The sequence below is a fragment of the Lipotes vexillifer genome, unplaced genomic scaffold (assembly GCF_000442215.2).
Source record: "Lipotes vexillifer unplaced genomic scaffold, Lipotes_vexillifer_v1.1 scaffold489, whole genome shotgun sequence".
In the NCBI taxonomy this organism is placed as follows: Eukaryota; Metazoa; Chordata; class Mammalia; order Artiodactyla; family Lipotidae; genus Lipotes; species Lipotes vexillifer.
The window spans coordinates 1,018,853-1,037,678 of NW_006790533.1; the positions used below are offsets into that span (position 1 = coordinate 1,018,853).

Below are 18,826 nucleotides of genomic sequence, written 5' to 3' on the forward strand. Positions count from 1 at the left end.
ATTCCTGCTCACTTAGTTTTGAACATCCAATTTATTTGCTCATATACTGAGCTGCCAGAGATTTTGTGAAATGATAATATAATTCTGTGGATTAGAACTCTTCTCAAAACCTCAGCTGGCCTTCAGTGCCTTCAGTGTTTCTCTGGTCATTGACTTCTCCTAGTTAAAAGTTCATTCAGATGCTTTGTTGCTTCAAACACCTACCTAATTAATCATCATCTCACTCATTAGCTGTAAATTCTTGTAACTTCCTCTCATGTTGCCTAAAACTTGTCAACTTCTATACCTGTTCTTTCCTCTTCTTCTGACTCAGGAAGAATGTGTCCCTTTTGTAGTTCCCTATTGAATAATACATCAAAGTAAGTCCTTAACTTAGCATCCATAAACTAATCTGGCTCCACAATCTGACCCCAACCTACTTGGCCAGTCTTGCATTTGGCTATGACCTGCACAAAAAAGTCCCAGTCATATGAATCTACTTTTTAATTATCAGACAAACCCTGAACTTTTCTACCTTCATGCCTTTGCTTATAATGTGCATTTGCTAGGGGTGTATATCTTTCCCAGTGTATATCAGATCCAGTCCAGTCTACACTTGAAGCCTAGCTCACGTTCATGAGTCCTCTTGCCATCTCTAATCAGATTATTTTACTCTCCTTCCTTGTACCATTGCACTGTGTATAACCTCCCACTCTAGCACCTACCACTTATATATGTGTGTTTTTCAAAAGATAGATGCTCAATAAATGCTAGTTAAATGGAACTGTATTGAAGTCTATGGGTGCTTGACAAGAGGAAGACAATGTGAATTATTGAAGGCATCAAATAGTACTACATTTATACTTTTATTTAAAAGTATAAATGTGGCATTCACATTGGGATTAGTGTTTATCAAATTATTAATGACTTAGCTAGAATAACTTTAAGTTAGCTTACAGTTACTGAAAATATATCACTAAAAGGAAATCAATAGGAAAATGTCCAGAAAAATACGTAATTGACATGCAGATAATAAGCACTACCCTGTATGTTAAAGTTACTGCTCTGTCTAGTATTAATCTTAGAACCACTGAAATTTAATATTGAAAAGTCCTCAAATATCATCTAGTTAACCTTCCTATATTGTCAATGAAAAAATTAAAGCCCAGAGAGACTGGTTATTAATTATACCACCAGTGGCCATGGCTCACGGGCCCAGCCGCTCCGCGGCATGTGGGATCCTCCCGGACCGGGGCACGAACCCGTGTCCCCTGCATCGGCAGGCAGACTTGCAACCACTGCGCCAGCGGGGAAGCCCTATTGTTTCTTTTGTGGAGAAAAGAATAAAGTATAACACCATTATATTAGATGTAAAAAACTCCAAACAAATGATTTTCACCTCTGCCCTTGTGGTTTATTAGATAGGTCTTGAAATACATAAAACAGTAAAAAATTGTGAGTTAAACAAATTCTGGCTTAAATGCTTTTTAAAATATATACTTCAAAATCTTTAAAAACAATTTCCATAATAATATTTTCATATCAATAACATATTATACAGAGTACAAAAACATATTCTATGGGAAAATAGATTAAAAACTTGCACATCTTTTGGAAAAGAAATAAATTCTAGATATAAAGAATTACCCTCCTATTGTGTAATGTGCCTTTCCTTTGAGCTTTTAACCAGATTCATGTGTGGGCACATAATTGTTTCTATATAAAGTGTAATTGCATGAGCATAAAAATAGAAAAAATGTGGGTTAAATTGGTTTGTAACTTTTTAAGAGGTACCCACCTTTGGAAGCTATCATGTTGACAGAATAATTTTAATATTGGGCTTAAATTATTTTTGCACCTAAAAATCTATATCCTTATATGTTGGTTTTAAAAATAAAACCTCTTTGTTCAATGATTCATTTGACCTTGGAGACTAACTTTACTTTTAAATTCTAAGGAAAAAATAGTCTTATAATGTTTGAGGATCACTATTAATTTTATCAGTATTATTCAGATATGCTTTTAAAAGGGAAAGGTTCTATAGGCTTACCAAGCCAAACAATTTTTATTTTCTGTGGTGTTAATAACTGCCTTTTTTTTTTCTTTATTTGATTAGTTTCTTTATTCCTATATAACTAACTAATTCCTAAATCCTCCACCATAAATTCTGATTTGGAAACTTGTGCTCTCCATCTGTTCCTTCATCTTTTCATTGTTAGTTACCTTCTCCTTTATTTTACTTGTTCAGTCTTTCTGAAATCACTATTTTTAGATGTTCAAACTCCATGACAGAACTTTGACTTATTATATTTTTTAATTTTCCTGTTTTCCAACTTCTTTTATGTCTTTCATTTGACATCTGGTACATCTTGTACATCTAGGATGACTTTTTTTTTTTTTTACTCTTTCTAGCATAATTTTCACTTCACAGAGAATCCTTTTTGTTGTCGGCACCATCCTTATTTGCTATTATTCTTATTTTATGGGTTGAATCCTCTTATTTATAAGGTTCCCCTCTCCCTGCTTTGCTGGTTTCTTCCAAATTACTTTGTTTTGAAACAACTACTTGGTGGTTGTGGGTAGGTGGGTGGGTAGATGAAGTTTAAGTCTGACTCATTAGAGGTGAGCAAGGGGACTTACATTTCTCAATGTTCAGTATATCCATTTTCACATGATTACACTCTTTGGTATTGGACCCCTACCATCAGAATGCCTGAGTACCCTGAACTCAGAGTCCCTGTGGCTTGACTGCTATAAAGCTCAAAGATCCAGTCTTCTTTAAGGTAGAGGGCTGGCATACCCTCAGGTGCAAGCTGTGAGGGGTAGTGTTTAAAGGTCTAATTTCTTTTCATGAAGATTATGTTTCCTTTTCTGTGTGAATCTGTGCCTCCTCTTTACCACCAGCTTACGTCTATATTTCTCAGGTTTCTACATCAGTCACCATGTGTTTTCCAGCTTCTAAAATTTTATTTTTCTTGTCTCCTCTCACGTTTTCTTTGTACTTGTGGGTTTATGCCTGTTTCATCCCTTACTGTTACTGTAGTGGACCTTCAATAGAAAGGCAATGTAAATATGTGTGTTCAATATTTCTTGTTTTGCATGACCCCACTACAATTTTAAATTAGGAAAGTAGACTTACCTCTGAAAATTAAAGTCCTAGAATTCCTCTCTTGCATCGGAATCAAAGGAAAGTTTTATCATTGATTTATAATTGGTGAGATTTAGACTACAAGATACTTAGTGCTCAATATATGTATACTGTTTTTTTATTGCTATAATTATTAACTAGTACTTAAAGTTCTCCAACTTTGTTCCTTGGTGAATTAGACAGGATTTATAGACAGCCATTAACTCCTGATAATGTGTGTAGAAATTAATATAAAAATATGCTAGGGCTTCTACTTCATACAACAGTAAAGTGTTCTCAGACCAACTTTTCTGCTAGAAACAACTAGAACATTTAAACTCAATATTCTTTTTTAAAAAATCTGTTTGTAAATTTTAGGAAATTATCAAGGCAAGTTGGATTTGTGGGTTAAATTTCTGGGAGCGGGGAGCCAGGCTTTTGCCAGTATTTTTAAACTGTAAATTCTTAGGCACCTGAGAGGCTGAGAAGGTAAGCAGCTTTGGTAGACTGGTCTTGGGGAAAAAACTTGAATTCTGGAGTCTTTCTAGAAGGCATATGATGGTCTCTAATTGTGGTTTAAATTTCCATTTTCTTTACGATTGAGGATGTTGAGTACTTTGTTATGACTGACTACTCACCTCTCTTCCATTTTTGAAGCATCTGTTCGATTTTTTGCCTCTTTCCTAATTGGGTTGTTTGCTATTTTATTACTGAGCTAGGGTTTGCTCATATATTGTAGAAACAAGTCCTTTGTTAGATATATGTGTTCTGAAAATTTTTTTTCAAATCTGCAGCTGGCTTATTTGTTTTCTTAATCGTCTTCTTTTTTTTCTTTTTGATGAGCAGAAGTTCCAATTTTGATGAAGTTTAATTTACCTATTTTTTAAAAATCTTTGATGGTTCATATTGGCTTATGTTGAGGTTATGAAGATATTGTCCTGTATTTTCTTTTAGAAGGTTTATAGCACTGCTTTAATGTTAAAGTTTAGTTTCAAAAAATTTTAGTTTTTAAGTTAAAATTCAGTTAGACCTAATGTTCATGTTTGGTGTGAAGTAAGGGTCAAGGTACTTTTTTTTATACGAATATCCATCCAGCTGTTCCATCATCATTTTTTGAAAAGACTTTTCTCATCTCATTGAATTGCTTTTGTCCCTGTTGACCATAAGTGTGTGGATCTCTATCTATATTCCTATTTCCCATTGTTCTGTTGTGTAGCGCTTAGTCAGCATGTCACTATCTTGATTCACTTGATCTTTAGCAACTCTTGAAGTCAGGTCATGTAAATCCTTCTGATTTGTTCTCCCTTTTCAGGGTTGTTTGGGGTATTGTAAGTCTTTTTTATTTTTATGTAAGTTTTAGAATCAGCCATGTTAATATTTAAAACAAAGCTACTGGTATTTTTATTGAGATTGTATCTGTTATATAGAACAATCTGTGGAGAATTTACATTTTAATGATATTGAATCTTCCAATTCATGAACATAATACATCTTTTCATTTATATAGGTTTTCTATAATTTTTCTTGGTGAAGTTTTATATTTTTGCACAGAGGTCCAACTCTTGATAAATTTATCTTATATATTTAGGTTTTTGGATGTTATTGTAAATGATATGTTTTATGTTTCATTTTCTAATTGTTCTTCGCTAGTATGTAAAACTGCAATTGACTTTTTAATCCGACCGTATCACTAAATACATATACTTATGTATATTTATATATAAACATATGTCTTAATATTTATACGTTATATAATTTCTAATATAAAACATATAACCTATATGTTATATAAGATCTAATTATATAGTTATATAAGTTCTAATATAAGATATAATACATGTGATATATGTTCTAATAATAAGATATAGATAACATATCAGTTACATAAGTTCTAATACATATATACATAATGTAAATTCTTATATACATGAAATATGTATATATATACGTTCCAATTCTTTTTGATGATTCAATAGAATTTTCTAAATGTACAAACATATCATTTGTAAGTAAAGACAGTTTTAATAACTTTTCTTATACATATGACAACCCATCACTGCTTCTTTGTGGACAGACAGAGCACCTTTCAGTGCTACCATCCCTGTCACACACCCCTTTCTTCAATTACCGCTGTTGCTGCTGCCTCTCATCATCATGGATTCTGTGAAGCCCCTTTTTTCTTGGGTCACTAGCATCTGATTAATCATCTGGGTTTGTGTTTCTGACTGGTAGAGGCTGGGTCATGTGCAAACCCTATTTTCAAGTCAGGCTAGTAAAGGAAGGTATCTGGCCTTTCATCTGTTATTGTGCTTTATAAAGTCTGGCTTTCAGAATTTAGGAAGATGTTTCAGATGCCACCCAAAATGAATGACAGGTACCACACACCCACCCCACTTGTGTGTACGTCTTTGAGCTCATGTTTCCAACAAGATTTACCAGTAGGCATAGGTAAATGTCCATATACCTGAGCTGTATGAAATGGTTTAGCAGTCATTTACTCCAACAAGGATTAACAGAGTCACAAGCGTCCCTCATTCTAAAATATAGTTAGGTTTTGGAAGTCCTTGCCTTGTTCCTGGTACTTAACCCCTTCTCTGAATGGTGTATGAATTTTTGCCACTTAAAAAGGTATTTTTACCATTTTTGCTACACTAGAAAATCTTGAAATGCTTAGTATCCATGTTGTGGTAAGATTTTTTGTTGGTTTCTTTCTGAATTTTATTCTCGTTTAATATATAAAAGAGAACAGTTATCATGGTTTGCAAATCAAGATATTTACATTCTTTAGCAAACCTAACATTCTATCCTTTAATTCAATAGGTATACATTTCCCCTTACATTTCAACATCTTTAAAGTCTGTTTCCATTTTACAGTGAATAGAACACGTTAGCTAGATTGGCAGCATTTTTTTCCTTTTAGTGATGTGCAGACTAGTTTTGCATCTTATAAATATCTTAGAATTTTTGAAATATAATACTTATTTTTAAATATAAAAATAACAATGAGTTACAGATTAAGGTCATTGCATAATTATGTCTCCTAGTTGTCAATGTCTTTGGTTAATATTATAGACCTCAGACATCAAGACTCTCCAGGAAATTATACAAACCCAACACAAACCCTCATTTCCACTCCTCTATTTTTACAGCTGTGTCATTCTTCTCTGTTTATCTCAAAATGGCACCTGCAGCCTCTTCTGTAGTCTCCTGGTGGTGTGTGAATTATACAAGGGAATCCTCAGGCCAGGCATGGACCTCTGCCATCCTGCTTTCCTGAGCTCCCTAGCACAGAGCCAATAGTGTCTTTTTCCTCATTTGATTAGTTCAAAGAGTGGTTACCCTATGAAACTACATCTCCGATTTAAACAAATACACCATTATACCCATGATAATAATGCCATTTATGTCTTTGCATCCCCTATCAGGAAAATTCCCTTATTTTGCACTAATTTTTCTTTTCCCATACTGCTTAAGGGTTAATCAAAACAATGGCTTATATTTGTGTAGTGACCTACAGCTTTTGATACACCTTTGTGTGTATCATCTCACTTTCACAACAAATGTGTCTTTTTGTTTTTTTAAAATTTTCATTGGAGTATAGTTGATTTACAATGTTGTGTTAGTTTCAGGTGTACAGCAAAGTGAATCAGTTATACATATACATATATCCAGCTGATTTACAACATTATGTAAGTTTCAGATGTGCAACATAGTGATTCACAGTTTTTAAAGATTATACACCATTTATAATTATTATAAAATATTGGCTATATTTCTTGTCTTGTACAGTTTATCCTTATAGCTTATTTTATGCATAGTCGTTTGTACCTCTTAACCCCTATCCCTAACAAATGTGTGTCTTATAACCGGGTGATTATCCTTATTTTATAGATAAGAAAACAGCGTTTGACTAAGCTCACATAACAGTGGATGGTAGATTCCAAATTATAATTGATTTCCAGACCTCTGAATTAGTTATTTCTTCTTATCCACTCTGTCCTTTAATATTCAGACTCTGAATGTCTGAATTCCTTCTCTTCTGTTATTTTGAATTTCCATTTATTGATCTTGTAATACAAATTTGAACAAACAATAGCACTTCTTAGTGTTTTCTAGCTGTATAACAAAAATTGGTAGAATTTATATCTGATATCCATTATTTTTATTAATGATTAATTCATCTTTAAGCAAATCAATTGCTTTGAGGAGGGGAAGGATTTAGTAGTATTTGTTTTGGACAGAAAATAAATTTTAAAGAATATGCCTTATTCTAGCATTGATCTTACTCACCTATAATCTTTTTTTCAACACCTCTTTTATTTCTAGTTATGTTTCGCCTCTATGACACGGATGGAAATGGCTTCCTGGACAGCTCGGTAATTTTTTTCTTCAAATTTTCTGTGAAAATTTCAAAGTAGTTTGTTCTGAAAAATGCAATGAATAAATTTATAGCTATTACCACAGAAGACACAATATAATTTCCATGCACTCACACAGCATTTTTATCATCTGATTTTTTTGAAAGCAAGTGATCTGAGGAAACTGTTAGGATTACAGTTGTTCTATTGAATAATTTTACTACAAAAAAGTGACTTTTTATATACAGAAAGATAAAAAAGACTTCAACCCTGTCTGAATAAAATATAAGAGAAAGATGAGACCATTGATCTAAAAAGAAAAAAATGTGTGTGTGTGTGTGTGTGTGTGTGTGTGTGTGTGTGTGTGTGTATATATATATAGGAAAATATCAAGAATACAGGTAGAATTTAAAGGAATTATGAAGTTGATTCATTCATTTTATTATTTTCCCACTTTTTAAGTACTGTTACTCACATATGTTGATGAAATGGGTAATTATATTTAAAACTGCTTTGGCAAACTTCCCTTCTCATCCGATTTTAAATCCAACTTGCACTCTATCTATAGTTTTACTCATAAAAATCAATAGAAGAAAAATACCATCTCACAGAAAGTAATAATTAAATGTTTATTTTATTTGTAGTATATGCAAATCATTGACAGTTTTCAGAGGAGAAGTTAGACTCTTAGTTTTCAAATCAGGGCCTCTTGAGTATATCCATCTCAGTTTCCACCAATGATGTATTTTCTGTTTAACATTTTGTATATTATATCATGTCCTGTTCTATGAAGGAAATATAAGAATATTAACAAAAGAGTAAGTGTCACATTATGGAAATTTTGAAGTACATAGGTACATGTAAAAACAAATGTTTTGATATATTTAATATTGATTAAAATAAGCATTATTTCTCATAATGAGTTTCTCTCATCATCTGATGTGTCTCTCTATGGCAGAACTCAAACACACTTTTACAAGCAAAGCAGTGAAGTTGGAGACATATTTATGTAACACTGAGTAGGATAATGGTGCATTAGTTTCTCCAGAGAGAGATAAAAATATATAATTCCTACTCTAGGAAATGACCACCAATCTGAATTGATGCTGTGATTGTGGGATTTCTTATGTTAGGGTCTTTCTAATTTTTCAAATGCTGTTATTTTTAAGTGCCTAGTAGTGTTCAGTTTTCCACTTAGGAATATTAAGCAACATGATACATTTGCTCATTTTCTGGTAGCATTTCACGGCTAGAAGTTTAGATTTCTTCTACATATGTCAATATGCTTATTGTAGCATTTCTGACTACACTAATGCAAATTATATTTTTAATGCAGATTTGTTTTCTTTTTCTTTTTAATTAAATTAAAACAATGTTTCTTTACTAGGCTCTTAGCCATGGGTTGGCAGCTGATTAGAAAATTTAGTCAAATGCTTTTCTTGGTCTCTGGCCATTTTTTGGTTAACATATAGTAGATTACTAGCAATATTTATAACTATATTCCCAATATTAAACAGTGAGCTGAGGATAAATAAGTTTGTTTATGATTAAATTAGTCTTTTTTAAAATAAAGGTCTGGATTTAATTTCTATGATTTTCTCCATATAACTTACTGTCCCAGGATATTTCCTTCACTGTCAGGTAGGCAGCGCACCTTCTGATATCATTTGTCTTTGAAATTTAAAGGCTATGTTCATATACTGGAGACACAACAGAAGAAAATTAATACTTTGAGAAATGACCAGTATGTCTAATAATGCTAGTTAATGTTTATTGATCACTTGTGCCAGATAAGATAAATGTATTTCATATAACAGCATATTTAATCTTGGTAGCAACTCTATGAACTAGGTACTATTAGAATACCCATTTTACTGTTGAGGAAACTTAGAGAGGTTAAATGACTTATCTAGTACCACATGTGTACACAATAGTCCACCAAAAATAGTTTCTGTTCCTCCAAACATATCCAGAGACTTTAACGGTTCCAAACCATTAAGGCATATATAAGCAAAGATAAAGTAACTGGAAGATTAGTTATACACACACACACAAAATTCTAGCCTCTAACTACAAGGGATTAGTGTTGTAAAATTTTTCTCATCTGTAATAAACACATTTATATTTGCATTGTTTCTGGGATGACCTGTGTTATATAACATTTTCATGATTTCATATATATATTTTTGGAGAGAGAGAGAGTGTAGCTTTCATCAGCTTCTCAGAGGGATCCATTAATTCCCCCCCCGCAAAAAAACCCTCTTTTACTATATTTTCTTCTTCATTTTATGCATATTAACCACGTACATTAGATCAGAGGTTTTAGTAGAATAAATTTTATTAATATACTTTCAAGCCTTATTCTTTATACTTCTTATATTTTAAATTATCATACTATGAAATACCGCTTTTAATTGTCATGGATGGACTACCCTTAAAATTATTAGCATTCACAAAGTATGTTTAATCTTTTCTGAAGATATAGAAAAATTAAAACATTAAATAAATCGGTATGAAAAAATGTTATAATTTATTTAGCCAAGGCATATATATTAACCAGCAGTTCTTCAAAGAGTTGACGTTGAGCAGAAGAATGTGAAAATTCAGACTAAAATTCTATCCCCTCATAAAATAAACTCTGCATGCACTTAGCCTCCAAACCTTAACCTGAACACACCTCTAGCAGAGCAAATTTTACCAGTAAATGGCTAGAACCGTCAGTATACGTTCTCAGTGTATCAGAATAAAAATAAAACTCTCAGCTGCCCTCAAACCCTTCCTCCCACCCTTCCACACCTGTTTTCAAGCTGTGGGGTCAGGATACTCAGTACTTAAAAATCACAGCTTTTTGTGAAAATATGCAGGCTCCTACTTTCATCAGATGCTGCTTTCCAGACAAAAATTTTCTTAAAAATCTTCTCCTGGAAGAAAACCTTTCTTTGTATAGTTGTGCCCTCTCCTGGTGAAGGTTTCTAGACAAAGTACAAAGGAATGCATATTTAGGCTCTTCTTTTATGTATAGTTAAGTAGGCCTTTAAAATGAAGAGGTATATGTTTACTTTTTATATAAAATTAATCATCTCACTCCTTTAGGTTTTGAGCTACGTGTTGAACAAATCAATTCCTGTAAGTCAAAGTTGAAGAACTTACTAAGACCTTGTATTCATTTTCCCTCTCCTTCCTTCCCTCCCTCCCCTTCCCTCCCCTCTCCTCCAGGAACTAGAAAATATCATCAGTCAGATGATGCATGTGGCAGAGTACCTTGAATGGGACGTCACTGAACTTAATCCAGTAGGTATAGGAATGATTTAACTGTTGCCTACATTCTAGACGACCCCTTTCTCTTTCATCTTTTTTGCAATCCTAATATATTACTGGCATTTGATATTTTAAAAATTTTTTATTGGAGTATAGTTGATTTACAGTGTTGTGTTAGTTTCAGGTGTACAGCAAAGTGAATCAGTTATACGTATACATGTATCCACTCTTTGTTAGATTCTTTTCCCATATAGGTCATTACAGAGTATTGAATAGAGTTCCCTGTGCTATACAGTAGGTCCTTATTAGTTTTCTATTTTATATATAATAGTGTGTGTATGTCTTTTGATAACTCTAAGTTACTATTTCTAATCAATAGCTGAAGTGGATTCTGAACAAGAAAAAGTATATGTGGTTTTCTGAAGCCCTTAGTAATAATAACTTTGGCTTTTCTTCCTCATGGAAATTAATTTGCATGGTAGTCTAATATAGGTGTAGGTGAAGAGAAGCTGCTGATGACACTGCTCAGGTCATACCATGCCACAAAAAAGTCAGAACTGACATGTTTTTTATGATTGCTATGATTTTCCTTATATGGAAATAGCTAAAATATTCAATCTAAAAGAGGATGAAGGTGATTAAGAAGAAGCTAATGATGGTTTACTATCACAGTGCACTGTTATCTTTGCATATGTGTTATTTAAGGCTTATAACTCTACAAGGTAGATACTACTATTTTATTCATTTTACAGATGAGGAAATTGAGACCCCCCAATTTTTCATTTATTTTATTAAAGTATAGTTGCTTTACAATGTTGTGTTAATTTCTACTGTACAGCAAAGTGATTCAGTTATATATATATATATATATAACTGTATTCCCATTTGGGGAATGTAGAATGTGTATCTATATATACATATTCTTTTTCATATTCTTTTCCATTCTGGTTTATCACAGGATATTGAATATAGTCTCCTGTGCTATACAGTGGGACCTTGTTGTTTATTCATTCTATATATAATAGTTTGTATCTGCTAACCCCAAACTCTCAATCCATCCCTCCCCACCCACCTCCCCCTTGACAACCACAAGTCTGTTCTCTATGCCTGTGAGTCTGTTTCTGTTTTGTAGATAAGTTCATTTGTGTCATATTTTTAGATTCCACATATAAGTGATATCATATGGTATTTGTCTCTTTGTCAGGCTTACTTCGCTTAGTATGATAATCTCTAGCTCCATCCATGTTGCTCCAGTGGCATTATTTCGTTCTTTTTTTGGCTGAGTAATATTCCATTGTATATATGTACCACATCTTCTTTATCCATTCATCTGTTGGTGGACGCTTAGGTCACTTCCATGTCCTGGCTATTGTAAATAGCGCTGCTATGAACATAGGGGTGCATATATCTTTTCGAGTTATAGTTTTGTCTGGATATATGCCCAGGAGTGGGCTTGCTGGGAGGCCCCAAAATGTTAGTTACTTGCCCAAAACTCTGCAGCTAGTTAAAGATCGAGCTAGGAAACTTTAATCAAATTGTTTCAAGAAATAGTATCTAACAATGCCTATAAGAGCATTAAAAACCTCTTATTTTCAATAGATATACCAAAGTTACAACATTATTCAAATGTGTATTAAAACAAACATGATTTGCAACTTTTACTTTGGCCATAGGAATATTTGGGGGAGAATATTATTGATTTTAGTTTCTCTTTGAAACCAACTAAGTTTAGCATATTGTACATTAATTAAGTAAATACAAATCAATTTTATGTAAATGGTTTACATTTTGTATGAATTCAAAGAGCCTATTTAACCACATAAATTCACATTTATGCAGTCAACAGCATGGTAATGGCATGATTATGTGATAGGAGCGGTCTGATAGCTTTTCCCTTGCTTTGCAAACTAACGCGGTTAAAGTACAACAAAGTCAATGCAATGTCATTGAAAGGGAGAGCACCGTTCTTACTGGGATTAGGGTTTTCCAAGTTTTAACTCAGCTGATTTTTCTTTTTCCTTATTTTATTTTTCTTTTTTCTTTTTTCTTTTTTTTTTGTTTGTTTTTTGTGGTATGTGGGCCTCTCACTGTTGTGGCCTCTCCCCTTGCGGAGCACAGGCTTCGGACACGCAGGCTCAGCGGCCATGGCTCACGGGCCCAGCCGCTCCGTGGCATGTGGGATCGTCCCAGATGGGGGCACGAACCCGTGTCCCCTGCATCGGCAGGCAGACTCTCAACCACAGCGCCACCAGGGAAGCCCTCCTTTTTTTATTTTTGAACATGGAAACACACATGCTGTGCACATGATGAGTGGCGGGTATCATTAACAAAATTGCAGTATGCATATGGAATAATAAAAGTAGATGGTAACGTATTTAATTCTAAGAATACCATTTGATTCATCTTAATACTATTTTCACTGAAATCAAAGGACTCATGAGTTCTGCTGCCTTTTCTTGTTATGTTAATGTAAAACACAACATTGTAAATGTAAAAGATACGTGCACTCTTATGTTCATGTGAATATAATTCACCTATCAATCAAGGCTCTTGTCCTCACTGGAGTAATAGAGGGAAGGGGGTCTTTTTCAATCAGCTTTGAAAGCAGAAGGAGGCACCACCACATCACCATATTTGGCGGTGGGGGGTTGAGAAAAGAGGGATCTGGATGCTCCAAAGAAGGAACAGTTAGTGGTTGGGCAGTCTAATTAGGACAAATACCTACTGGAAAATACAAATAAAAAGCTATATAGCATTATTAGTCATTTGTGACACATACTGACAAGTCTGCCCTTTCTGCGGGCAGTATAAAGAGTAAAGATAAAAGACGGCTGTTTGCTGTCATAGTAACTGCCTCATCCTGCCTGATGATTCAGCAGCTCTCCCCATTTTAAACACATGTGTACATTTGTACACGTTGTCTGACTCCTGGTAAGTTTGCATAATAACTAAAGAGAATTGTACATTTCAGGTTGATGGCTCAGGGTAGACTGAGATGCCCTTGAAGGGAGTTTTTAAAAACTAACCCAGGTTCTACCATTAGATTTATTAAGTACAGTATGAAAGTATCAGCCCTCTGAAACAAACGCTCTGTGTTTTACTTCTCTCCTCATTTGTTCATTTCTACTAGTTCATCAGAGTGTCTTCAAGGGGGAGGGCCTTTTAATGAGACCTTATGCCATTTTGCCCAATTCTAGATGATTTCCCTTGTCTTTCATTTTGAGTGTAATGAACTAATTATTTCAACATCACTTTGTTCCAAAGAGTCTCTTTCCGCTACCTATAGATAAGTTTGTTTCAATGAAGGAAAATAATCTGATTTTCAAAAACTTGCTGAGGAAAGACACCAATCCACTAAGTTCAGGGATGTTGAGGCAAATAATACTTCTGTCCACATATCAAGTTATTCCATTTATTGCACCTTTTCAAATTTTTCTTCTAATGCTCTCGGTATTTCTTTCTTTTTTCAAATTGATTAAAAGCTCCCTATTAGATAAAGGTGGTGAGTTACTTCCTTCACTGCATTCTACCATGTTTGCCACTTTGGTGCCATTAGATGGGAGGTACTTTGCCTTCCCAGCAGCCAGGGGTAATATGTTTGGGTAATATGTATTAGCAAATATAATTTCTGCTAATATAACACTAACAACACCTATATTACACTTACTATATATGCTAGATACTCTTCAAAGATACTTATAATGTATTAGCACCTTTGACCTCACAACAACCCTTCGAATTAACAGCTAATATTAGCGCTATGCAGCCGAGAGATAAATATATTACAAACAGACACTACGGAGAACATTTTAGGACACTGTGCAAGTCTTCCTTAGCAAAGAAATCTAATCAAAAAAGTATTTGATTGTTTAACTTCTTGACTCCATTAAGTTCTGATAGGCAGTTAAAAGCAACTTAATTCCTCCGCCCCACACAACTTAACAAAGAATTATTTCAGCTCTTAGCCATGAAGTTAATTTGGTCTGTCATTATCTGGCATATATTTGAATTTTTTAAAGTAATCTAGAGAAAGCAATTAAAGATCACTTTCATGCTTAGAGATACCTTCTTGTTTAAGCTGTACCATCCAGTGACAAAATATTAATAAGTTAAGCATTTATTTATAAAATTTGATCAGTGTAAGTCGTCAGGTTTTTGAAATCATAGCAAAGCTACTATATGCTCGATAATAGGATTAACATGGTACCGAGTTATTTAGATATTTACCTCAACTCTCTACTTAGCTGCTAGTCACAGTTTATTATAACCAATTCAGTGCAGTACTTTGTTGTGTCATATGAAAATATTTTATTGATTTATTTCAAGTTTTTCGTCATCTCCTCTTCTCCAGATCCTTCATGAAATGATGGAAGAAATTGACTATGATCATGATGGAACAGTCTCTCTGGAGGAATGGATTCAAGGAGGCATGACAACAATTCCACTTCTTGTGCTCCTGGGCTTAGAAAATGTAAGCATTTACAGAGAGGGGGTGGCCTGGTGGTAAGTCAGTGGGGTTCTCTTTTATACATTTTGATTATAAATTCATCTGGCTATTTTCTACCATTAAGTATATAGTGAGTGCCTGCTTCTAATACGTATGTCACAGTACAAGTTAACAATAAGTCATTGTATAGTAATACTTGCAACGAATATATTAATTCTTTTTAGGTATTACCGTATTATTTAATACATAATCTCTCTTTTTTTCCACTATTTAAAGTGCAATCTTGTTAAAAGAAAACATTGACCTTATTTTATCTAATGCAAGAAACATCCCAGTATTATTGCATTCTGTGCTCCCCCTCCCCATGAAGATGATCTATTTTATTAATAACCAAACCCATACTTGGGGAAGCCAATTATATAGAGAGGTGGTTGAGTATATATGCGTGTGTGTGTGTGTGTGTGTGTGTGAGTGTGTGTGTAAATGTTTTCCTTACATATCAACAGTCTGTCAAAGTTCTTCCTTCTAAGCCTGTCGAAGTTTTTTTATATCAGTGCCTCCAGTGGTAATTAAAACTGGTGGTTTGGGAAATAAAGTATATCACCATAAGATCAGAATGTGATATGATAGTGACTTTGAGTCCAAATCGTGCTGCCCCGGCTTGGTGTAAATTTTAGTAATAGTTAATTTAAAAATCCAATGAGTCAACGCTAGATTTTTATACTTAGCTTAATAAATAAGAATTAACTATAACATGAGTATAGTGAAATTTATACTTAGATTCAAAGAGTATTACTGATGGAAAGCACCCTGACACATAGAATATTTAGAGTTTTGAGATACAAGAATGTAATGTCCACCACTTTGCTGCTGACCTCCACATTTTTCATGCTTCCTGTTACCAGCAATAATGATTTTTCAGATTCAAGACTATACCACAGTTACTCAAGATAGCAATTTTTTTTTAAAGACAGTTCTCAAGAGATCTTGCAGTCTGTGTTTGTAAAACACCTGAGAGTATATAAAAATAGGTTTGTACATGTTTACATATGGGTTTGGGAAAATGTAAATGGGTTTCAGATGGTAGAATTTGTCTCCAATTCACCTGGATCTTCAAATTCGTTTACATTCAGGTTAATCTTAGCCTTAATGAGGCCCATGGGATTTTAGACATGGTCAGAGGAAGGAAAAGAAAAATTACTAATAGATGATAAATAGGAAATTACCCTTAAAGTAAATACTTTATTAAAACAAAGTTAATATAGACCTTATTGTTAATAGATACATATTTCTACCTTTTACAAATTAATGGAGCAATACTTCTTGTATCTGATGTTCTTATACTATACATAACCTAGTATCTTTTGTAATAACTTACTATATATCTCTGTATCATAAATATGTGTTTATTTTTTAATATACCTTCTGTCAAAAGCATATGTAAATCAGACTGTTGGGAGAAAACAGAAAGAAAACTGACTAAATGTTAACTTTGTAAGGTTTGGTGTATATTCTATACTGAAATATAGTTGACAAATGACTATTCAAGAAATTCTATTGATAATGGTTCCCAAAGGGAATTTTATATTTTTAAAGCTAAAGTGTTTTTATTCTAAATATTTATGGAAATTCGTGTATGAGAGAATGAAAGAAGTAAGTAAATCATTTGGTAGTTGAGAGTTGGACAGGAAAGTACAGAAATGGAGATATAGTCATCTATATTTTTAAAATCACAGAAAGATATTGAAATAATGTTTTATTTTGGAAAATATTGCTTAGAAATTCTTTAGTTTTATTCATAAATATAGATATTTGTGAAATTATAAAAATAGCATTGGTATATATAGTCCACAAATCTATGTGGATTTAACTAAAAATATTTTAAACAAATACAATATACCTCATCAGTTTCTAGTGTAGCAGTAACTTTATTTCAACGGGATGACAATTCTTTGCCATTAATGTCCATCAGGTTAATGATACATAATTTACTTTATATTAATATTCTTAGATTTATATTTTATGTTTTTCGTTAAAAGATTTTTTTCTTAGAGCTGATAGAAATCGATTCAGGGTTTCAAAGAAACCCAAGCTGTGTTCCAAAGTTGTGTTCCCAGTGATGGCCACTTGATGGCAGGGCTACATTATTTAACATTTGTAGATCGACTTGAATATGATATTGCATGGTTCCCCTGTGAAGAACAATTCTGAGAGTATTTTCTTTACTTCTTAAAAAAAGAATAAGTCAATAATGTTTTTAAAATTGGCTTTTAATAAAATGGAAAAGCTATGTAATTATGATCACAAGTCAGAGCACCTATTTGTTAAAAACAGCTTTTTAATTCCAAGGCATGGTAAGTGTTTTACAAACCAGTAATGACACAATGACAACTGAGTGATGAAGGCCTTTTTTAGTAATTGAGATTTATTTCCTTTTCTGTAGGCAGTAAATGTGTTTTGTTATTACCTGTAGAGAATTTGATTCATGGTGTCATTCCCTCCTACTTTGCCCCCCACTTTTGCTTATGAGATTGGAAATCTAGAAGCTTTAGGTTGAATTCAGCCATTTATTGTGAGGCCTGTCCTATATATTCTTGTCTATTGTCAATTATGAGCTCAGGGAGTAGATGCTAATTGATAGTGCATGTTAAATACCACAGTGTATTTGAAAGTGACCGTGGTGTATTAGCCCAATTACCCAGATAAGAATATTGCCCTGGGAGAGCAGTCCTCACGTGAAATATAAGGTAGAGCAGTTGTGATTTTATTGTAGTTCATTTTTCTCCATCAACAGAAGTTTTTAAAGTACTCTATTTTACCTAATACCCATTGTGGTGCTAGGATCAGAATTGTAGTTTATCAGAACCTGATTCTTTATCAAATGCTAGGGAGTAGAAGTCATTTCCTTTCTCTTATAAGAAGTCCTTCACACTTCATGAGACCCAGTATGAAATGGTATAGTCTCTTACATCTGAAGTAAAATCGAGTGTTTGGGTGGCATATGTGATTTTGATTACAATTAAAAATTTATGCCTGAGACTTACTCATTCTTCCTTCAGCATTCATCTCAGTGAAGAATTGCTTTTTTAAAAAATCTTATTTTGAAGGAAAGTGTTTTTCTTTTTTAAATAACTGTATCTAGCAATAAACTCTGCTCTAGTGATTGGCAAACTTTGCCTGTAAAAGGACAGATAGTTAATAGTTTAGGCATTGTGGGTCTTAAGGTCTCTGTTGCAACTGCTGGACTCTGCCACTGCAGTGCAAAAGCCATCACAGACACCACCTAAATGACAGCAGGGCTGTGTTCCAATAAAACTTTATTTATAAAACAGCTTGCTGACCATATTTGACCCAAGGGCCATAGTTTTGCTGACTCCCAAGTTATTCTATCACTAATCTGTCATACAAACAGAATGAGTGTTAACTGTTTTAAAATTATCTTGGAAAGAGAAATCTGATTTTTTTTTTTTCAATCTAGCTCAATTAGCCACCCCAGCAAGGCATAAGGACTCATAAAGAGATAGTAGAGTGGTAGTGAACGTTATCAAATTGGCCTTCACCCTGGCTTGATTATTAACTAACTAGGTCATTTTTTTGCCAGTCATCTTGTCTGGACATGTAAAAAGAAATTAGTCAGGAATATCCCTTTCCTTTTCT

General features: G+C 33.5%; 1 protein-coding gene across 1 annotated transcript in view; it reads left to right on the top strand.

Annotated features, from left to right (window-relative positions):
- The window catches only part of DGKB (diacylglycerol kinase beta), a 254,154-nt gene that overhangs the window by 137,215 nt on the left and 98,113 nt on the right, over positions 1-18,826 (top strand). Inside the window, exons 6-8 of the mRNA XM_007463785.1 lie at positions 7,433-7,482; positions 10,681-10,755; positions 15,074-15,193. Coding sequence (XP_007463847.1) covers positions 7,433-7,482; positions 10,681-10,755; positions 15,074-15,193 — 245 coding nt within the window. The remainder of the gene's footprint in view (positions 1-7,432; positions 7,483-10,680; positions 10,756-15,073; positions 15,194-18,826) is intronic.